We start from the raw sequence: 7819 nt of genomic DNA, 5'->3' as shown, positions 1-7819 counted from the left end.
TTCCAGAATCCAGCCACTTCTGGTCATCTCCTCACTACCTCCTTGGCCCAAGCCTCCGTCATCTCACTGGGGTCTTCCAAATGCTTCCAAACTGGTTTCCTGTTTCTACACTGTCTATTTGAAAAACAGCAAGGAGAGGAATCCTTTACAAACGGGAGTCAGATTATGTCACCTCCTTGTGCAGACCCTCCGCTGGCTGCCCATCACAGGGAAATGACGTCCTAACTCTCGCCGTGGCCCTGAGTCCCTGCCCACCTCCGGGACCTCATTCCTGCCACTCCCTCTTCTCTATGATGCTCCAGCCATGCTAAATTTCCTGCTGTTCCTAAAATATTCCCAGCTTATTCCCACCTCAGGGCCTTTGCCTGTGCTGTTTACTCAGCCCGGCATGTTCCTCCCCCAGCTTTTTGCTCCCTCAGCCTGTTCAGAAGAATGGGCTCCAAGAAGCCCTCTGTGGAAGGCAGCTTCTGAAATGGGCTCCAAGGATCCCCGCCTTCTGCCATGTCCTTGTCTCATCCCTTCCTCTCAAGGGTGGGCTGGACCCAGCGACTGGCTTCTTTTTTTTTTTATAATTTTATTTATTTATTTTTTTCCCCCAAAGCCCCAGTAGATAGTTGTGTGTCATAGCTGCACATCCTTCTAGTTGCTGCATGTGGGATGCGGCCTCAGCATGGCTGGAGAAGCGGTGCGTCGGTGCGAGCCGGGGATCCCAACCCGGGCCGCCAGCAGTGGAGCGCGCGCACTTAACCGCTAAGCCACGGGGCCGGCCCTGCGACTGGCTTCTAAGCAATAGATTACAGCAAAAACAGTGGGATGTCGCTTTTAACATCAAGTTACAAAGACTGTGACTTCTGTCCTGCTCATCTTCTCTCTCTCCCCCTCACCTGCTCTGAGGGAAGCCAGCTGCCATGTTGTGAGCTGCCCTGTGGAGAGACCCAGGTGGAGGGACAGCTGAGGGAGGCCCCCGGCCAACAGCCAGAGGGGAACTGAGGGCCTCGGTCCAACAGCCCGTGAGACACTGAATCCTGGCCACAGCCACGTGCGTGAGCTTGGAAATGGATTCTCCCCCGGTCAAGCCTTAAGATGACACCATAGCCTCAGCCCACACCTCGACAGTGGCCTGTGAGACACCTTGAGCCAGAGGAGCCAGCTAAGCGGCCCCCGGATTCCCAGCCCACAGGCAAGTGAGACCATAAGCGGCTATGTTTTGGGGTCATCTGTTACGCAGCTGTAGGTAACAGATACACCCTCCTGAGCCCCCTGGCCCCTGTCACTCTCTCTTCTTACCCAGCTTAATTTTCTCTGCAGAACCAATGGCCACTTGTGCATCTCGCTCATCCCCAGAGCCTGGCCCTGAGCCTGGCCCCACGCAGATGCTCAGTGATTACTTGTGAATGAACGAATCGGGAAAGGAATGCAGGACATCCTGAGGGACAATGCCATAGCTCAGAAAAGCCACAAGTAGGGGACTCAGGAGGGAGGAGGCTGGCTCACCCCAATCCTAGCTGCCCCAGAGGTCACTGTCCCCCCTTAGCAGGGATGGGGGGCCCTAGTCTCCTGCCTCTTCAGGAGGTTGGGGCCCAGGGTTCGGGCTCTCACGGTCTCTGCGGGAGAAGAAGTCGGAGCTTCACGCCCTGGTCCCAGACCATGCCTTTCGGATTTCTTCCACTCTCTGGACTTTGGGCCTGTTTTTCTTTGTTTGCTATGGAGATGTGCTGAATACCTCACTTAGAGTGATCTAATTTTTATACCCGTGTCAGATTGTCACAAAAATAGTTTAATAGATAAGAAAAGACTCCTATTCCAGCCCACGTGGTCCAATTTTTGTTTGGAAAATGGTCCCTGTGTCCATAAAAAGGAAAGGACTGCCAAGTCCAATCCCCTCCCAGCCCTGTCCCCACCGGGTCCCAGGCTGTGCTGGGGGCTGGGAGGCTGGGGAACCATCCAGCAAAAACATCGGGCCTGAGTTGGAACCCGGTGCCCAGTCTGGGTCTGGCAAAGGGCTGGCCCTGTGCCCACCTATCTGAGCCATTTCCTCCCACACTGGGGCAAGTTTCCTGCCCAGAGGGAACCGGACACACTCCCAGGCAGAGGGGGGCTGGGTCCTGTAGGGTCCTGGGTCCCGGGGGAGGGGGCATCCACAGGCATTTCCCCCACCTCAGCTGCCCTCCCCCCTGAGAGCAGGGGATCAGCGGTTGGGTTAGAGCTGTCCATTGGGTGTGCATTCCTGGAGGAATGAGCTGACACCTCCCCACCCAGCCTTAGGGCCAGTCTGCCCCTGTGTCCCAGGTGTGCCCCAGGGTGGAGAGTGGAGAATCCTAGGCCAGCCCCTGCCTGCTCTGAAGCAGTAGCCTTTGGGTGACCGTGGTGGCCTTTGCTGAGAGGCAGGGACCCATCAGAGCCTGGAATCCTCCAAGTCCCTTCTCCAGGCCTCACCTCCTCCCTGGTGCCCCCCTGCCACTCCCAGACAGCCTGACCCTCACAACCCCTTGGAAGCCCCCTGGCTGGGGGTCTCCTTGCCCTGTGGGGCCCCTCTTGGGAAAGGGCCCTGAGTTGGGGCCCTCAATCCCTATAGAACCAAACTGCCCTGTGGGCTGGGTTCCTGGGCCAGGAGAACATGGCTGTGACGGAGCCTCGGGCCACCCTGCTCAAAAGGTGGCCGGAACCACATTCCAGGACCTGCCGGGAATGGACCTGCCATCGTTTTCATGCCCACCTCTGTTAGCGCCCTTGGCCCCAGTTCTTCAACAAGAAGAGGGTAGCAGGGAACATGCAAAGTACTTGAGCTCTGGGGTCAGGCCACCTGGATTCACATCCTGACTTCGCCACTAACTAGCTGTGTGCCCTTGAGCAAGTCACTTAACCTCTCTGAGCCTTAGTTTCTGAATCTGTAAAAAGGGTTAGTAGTACCTGCCGCTTGGGGCTGATGTCAAAATAAAGTGAGATAATAAAAGTGCTCAGCACAGTGCCCGGCACATGGTAAGCGTCCAATACATGGTAGCTGTTCTTCTGACAGGCTCAGAGAGGGGCAGCGGCCTAGCCAAGGGCACACAGCAGGTAAGCAGAGGAGCTGGTACCCAACCTTTTTCTATACACTCTGAGGCCTCCTGAGCTGGGTCCTGCAGGGGACACAAGGCTGAAAGGGGCTGACATGGGAAGGATCCTCATGGTCTTAGACAAGTCAGGGTCAGGGGCTGGGGACCCAAGGGCACCGACAGACGCCGTCCCTGCGTCGTGCTCCCTTCAGCTGTTTCTCAGCCTAGGATGGGACAGGACACCGACACCGTCCACCCAAGACTGCAAGTGGGTGCTAGACCGTGTGTCCATCTACCGCATCCCCGTCACCTCCTCAGCCACCTCAGTATTAAACTCCTGAACCCCAGGGGACCAGCGTGGCACATATTCCAGGAGCCTGCCCCAGCCAGAAGAGCTGTGTGGTCGCAGAAAAGCCTCTCTCCCTCTCTGTGTTCACGATTCACAGCACGGGTTGAGAAAAGCATCTTTATTGCTCGTGGAGAGGGCAAGGGAGGCCGGGGAAGGCGGGGGGACCATTCTGGGGATGCAGTTGTCCCCACCCCCACCCACCTTGGAGCAGGTCTGAGGGGGCTATGTCCATTGCCCACCCTGAAAAAAAGAGGGATTCACCCAGCGGCCTCCAGGTGCCCCCACTGTCTGAGGGCCCCAGTCCCAAACCCTCCCCTCCCTCTCAGGGGCTCCAGTGCCCACCCCAAGCTCCGGGTGAGGGCCAGCCCTGCCTGCCTCCAGGCAGCGTGCTGGGGTCAAGGCCTCCAGGTGAGCCTGGGTGGGCCTGAGACAGACTCCAAGTCCCTGCTGAGGCAAGTCAGGAGGAAGCCGTCCCCGAGGGCTGGGCAGGCGCGGAGGGCCGGGGCCGGCTTGGAGCTGACACTGAAGGCCTCTGGGATGGAAAATCCTGAGGACACAGGCAGGCAAGGATGGAGGACACCACCCAGTCCCCCACCCTCTGGGGGTTCTCAGGCCTCCATTTATCCAGGACCTTCCACCCATTCGCAGCCTCTGGGGCACAGGATGGAGTGGGCTGTGGATGGGGTGGGGGTGCCCCTCAACCTCCTAGTGACCCTGGCTACAGAGGGGTCAAAGGTTAACATCAGGTGGGAAAGAGAATTCTGGTCCCTCTGCCCCCTACCCCAAGACAGGTCTCCCCAGCTCTTCTTAAACTTGGGCCCATCGAGGCTCCCAGGGCTGTCTGGAGCAGGGCTTCAGTGTCTGGGGGACACCTGGGGTGAGGGTGCCCACCTGTATCTGGCAAAGGTCAAGCATGGTGCGGACGCCCACCAGGCACCAGAGCTCGCCCAGCAGGGAGATGAGGATGCCCAGGAGGTCCAGCCAGCGGCCCACAGTCAGCAGCAGCACGAAGAGGCCGCCCATGCGCACCAGCACCGTCTGGACCAGGCTCTGCAGGCCAGGGCGCTGCCGCTGCTCCTCTGCGGGGGGCAGGGCGCTGGTCACACCTGCCTGCCCCATCTGGGCCCCAACCTGAGGTCCAGCTCCCCACCCTCCTTCCTCAGTGCGAGCCTTCCCCTCCTCTTTCGGCCCCACCCCCCCTGCCCTCACCCCACTGTCTGAGCACCTACAGAGATCTGCCCCAGCACGCCAGCCTCAAGTTGCGGGAGTTCTGCCTCCTCTCTTTCCTGCACTTCCCCATCTGATCTATCAGAAGCCCTGTGCACTCTTTTCGCCTCGTAGATCCCCACCTGAGCACATCGCCACTCCCATCGCCCCACCCTGGTCCAGCCACCTTCATCTCTCGCATCAGCCTTCTCAGTGGGCTCCTGGCTTCTGTTCTTGACCCTACAACTCGGTGTCTACTCAGTAGCTAGTGACCTTCTAAACACATCGCCGAGATGAAATCATTCCTCTGCTTACAACCCTCCCAGGACTTCCCACCATATTGGGAATAAACTCCAAACACCTTACCTTGCCTGTGAGGTCATGCCCGATCTGACTGGAGTCTGTTCTCCAACCTCATCTCACCTCTGACTTGTTCCCTCTGGCTCGCTACCCCCAGATATCCTGGTGTTCTTGTTGTTCATGGAGCAAGCCGAGCTCATTCCCACCTCAGGGCCTTTGCACCTGTTGCTTTCTGCCTGACTGCCCTTCCTTGTCCTGCTACTTCCACCTCATCCCACTCTGCAGCCAGGTGGCTCTTCTTAGAGCCCAGAGCCGACCAGGTCACACCCCCCATTGCAGCTTAAAACGCTGCAATGGCTTCTCATCAGACTGCCCAGCCTAGCTGACGAGGGCTCTCCATCAGGCCCCTATGAACCTGGCCAGCCTCATCCCCTCCCTAGGCCCTGGGGGTGACAGCTGCACTCAACATTTTTCAGTTGTTTGATGCTGCCATGCTCTCTCTCTCACCTCTGGGCTTCAGCATATATGGTTCCCCCTGCCAGGATCTCCTTTCCGCCCTCACCTCTCTCAGGGGGCTCCTGCTTATCCTTCAAGGTCCAAGTCAAGCACTCCTTCCTCAGGACTTCCACTGCATGCCGCACCCTTCTCTGAGCTGCCCCACTGTATGGCCTCTGCCACCAGGCTGGGTGCTCAGGGCCGGCAGGGGTGCAGTCTGACTGCTGTGAGCCTCCCCGGGGCCTAGCACAGTGCTGGGCCCAGGGCAGACAGTGGGATGTGAAGGCCGAGTGAGTGAACTGCCGCCGGGGCCCCGCTGTGGCCCTTACCCTGCATGTAGATGACCAGGAGGGTGTAGCAGATGGTGAGCGGCGTCCAGAAGCGCACGGCCTCCGAGGTGGTCAGGAAGTCCCTGTTGATGAGGGCCACGGCCGCCAGGTCGCCCACAGCAAAGGCCACGGCCAGGGCTCGGCCCAGCAGCGGGGGGAGGCCGTGAGCGCCGGCCAGCAGGCTCAGGCAGACCCCACAGTAGTGCTGGCTGCTGTGCAGCTCGTAGAGGCGGCAGACGTGGCGGCGGAGGCGCCGGGCACCCGTGCTAAGCAGTGCGGCCAGGCCAAGGCCCAGCAGCAGGTTCAGCGTGCGGTGAGGGGCGCCCTCCTGCAGGAAGCTCAGGCCGCAGGTCAGCCCACAGCCCAGCGAGTACTGGCACAGCAGGTACAGCTGCAGCCTCTTGGTGACCTGGGAGCCCTGGCGGGGGAGGTGGCAGAAGAGGGGCCTTGATGGGGGCGCTGGCCTCCCCTCACCGTGGGGACCAAGAGAGCTGTCGAGGTACCGATGCTCCACTCTGTAGGATGCTGGAGCCTGAAGGAACCTTAGGGATTGTTCCCAAAGAGGGAGTATTGCTTTCAGGTTAAGCCCTAATGGGATCATTTCTTTCGGCTTAATTTCAATCATGATTATTACTTGGGACCCATCTGCTTGCTGAAGGGGGTGGCTCAGAGCCTTGAAGACCTGGGTTCAGAGCCTGACTCTACTTCTTGCTGGTTGTTGACCATGGACAAGCCACTTACCCTCTCTGAGCCTTAGTTTCCCAATCTGTGAAATGGGGATCACAGCAAACCTCTATCCCTATGGTTGTGAGGATGAGTGACATGATGCACTCCGGGTACCTAGCCCGGTGCCTGTCCCGGGGGGAGCGCTCCACATCTGGGGGCTGCCACTATTAACTTCTTGGACGGGGGTTGCATCCACTCTGAGTGGAGACTGTGCTTTGGCGATCACACCCCGAGGGGGCAGTGCGCACTCTGTAGTCCCAATCTTACAGGAAGGGGGCGGTAAGGAGACTGGGGATGCTCCAGGGGCCCAGCTTGCTGTCTTCCAGGGTGAAATCTAGGGCCCGGCGCCTGCAGTGCGTCCCCCACCACCTCCCTGCCGTCTCACCTTGTCCAGGGAGAGCAGCGTGGAGACAGCCCGGAGGGAGAACTCGAGCACCACCAGGGCGGCCACCCGGGCCCCCACGACAGTCAGGATCAGGGCCAGCCCTGCCAGGTGCACAGTCTGCAGCAAGGCCCACTGGGCCCGCAACCGCTCCTTTTCTGGCTGCCGCTCCGGGATGCTGTGGGGGCAGAGGGGGCGTGGGTGGAGGGGCAGAACCACCAGCCTCAGCCCTGGAGGGGGTCCGGGTGCCCCAGCGACACTCCGTGAGGGGAGGGGTGGTCTCTTCTCCCCAGGTCCTACCCCCAGAGGTCAGAGTTGCAGCACAGGGCCCTGGAGCCGGGGAGGTGAGCACTCACTTGGCACAGCCCACGAAGAAGTAGACCTTCAGGAGGCTGTTCAGGACTGAGACTCCGCAGGCCCCGATGAGGCCTGAGGGGGGCGGGAGGGAGGGCGGGCATGCTCTGTAGGGTTAGAGGACGGGGCAGCCAGGGCAGTGGGACGCCCACGTGGGTGGGGTCCACCCTGCACTGCCCACAGTGGGCCCTGGAGGGCGGGGCTGAGTGGGAGTGGGGAGGAGGTGCTCACCTTGCAGGAAGGAGTCGAGGAGGCCAGAGCCCCACTCGAGGGAGGGGAGGCCGGGGAGCCAGGAGGAGAGGGACGGCAGGGAGAACATGGCCGCCGGGATCCAGTCCCAGCCTCTGGCCAGATCTGCACCAGAGGGACCAACGTCACCGTCACTGGGGCAAAGGTATCAGTGGAGGCAAGGGGAGGGGCTGAGAGGGGTCAAAGCCCAGGGGAGGGAGGGGCGAGGAGGGGAGGAGAGCCAGGGGCCTTAAACCTTCCCACTGCAGGGTTAGGGGGCATTGGGAGCCAGTTGCTGCCCAGGTGCTCCCTGTTTGGGCAGCATGGGTTGAAGGGGCATCTCTGAGGCTGGCCTCTGGTTTCTGGCTCTGCTCAAGTCTGGAGCCCACTTTTCTCACCCTCTCCTAAGGTTTGC

At 60.2% G+C, this 7819-nt stretch overlaps 1 protein-coding gene across 1 annotated transcript; it reads right to left on the bottom strand.

The window, feature by feature from the left end:
- Window positions 1-3581: 3581 nt before the first annotated feature.
- On the bottom strand, window positions 3582-7552 carry TMEM82 (transmembrane protein 82). The gene is made up of 6 exons (XM_058552978.1): window positions 7408-7552; window positions 7179-7251; window positions 6826-7000; window positions 5715-6132; window positions 4276-4463; window positions 3582-3931 (listed from the first exon to the last, which is right to left on the bottom strand). The coding sequence occupies exons 1-6, from the start codon at window positions 7493-7495 to the stop codon at window positions 3842-3844; spliced, it is 1032 nt and encodes a 343-aa protein (XP_058408961.1). The 5' UTR covers window positions 7496-7552; the 3' UTR covers window positions 3582-3841.
- Window positions 7553-7819: the final 267 nt, after the last annotated feature.

The sequence above is a fragment of the Diceros bicornis genome, chromosome 13, assembly GCF_020826845.1.
Source record: "Diceros bicornis minor isolate mBicDic1 chromosome 13, mDicBic1.mat.cur, whole genome shotgun sequence".
In the NCBI taxonomy this organism is placed as follows: Eukaryota; Metazoa; Chordata; class Mammalia; order Perissodactyla; family Rhinocerotidae; genus Diceros; species Diceros bicornis.
This window is presented reverse-complemented; position numbering and strand designations above follow the sequence as displayed.

Bases quoted from the DNA above. Each gene is read 5' to 3' on its own strand.
- TMEM82 (XM_058552978.1), bottom strand. From the start codon at position 7,495: ATGTTCTCCCTGCCGTCCCTCTCCTCCTGGCTCCCCGGCCTCCCCTCC. The intron at 7,252-7,407 runs GTGAGCACCTCC...CGCCCCCCTCAG, and splicing joins CCTCGACTCCTTCCTGCAAG to GCCTCATCGGGGCCTGCGGA. The intron at 3,932-4,275 runs GTGGGCACCCTC...CTGTGTCCTCAG, and splicing joins TTGACCTTTGCCAGATACAG to GATTTTCCATCCCAGAGGCC.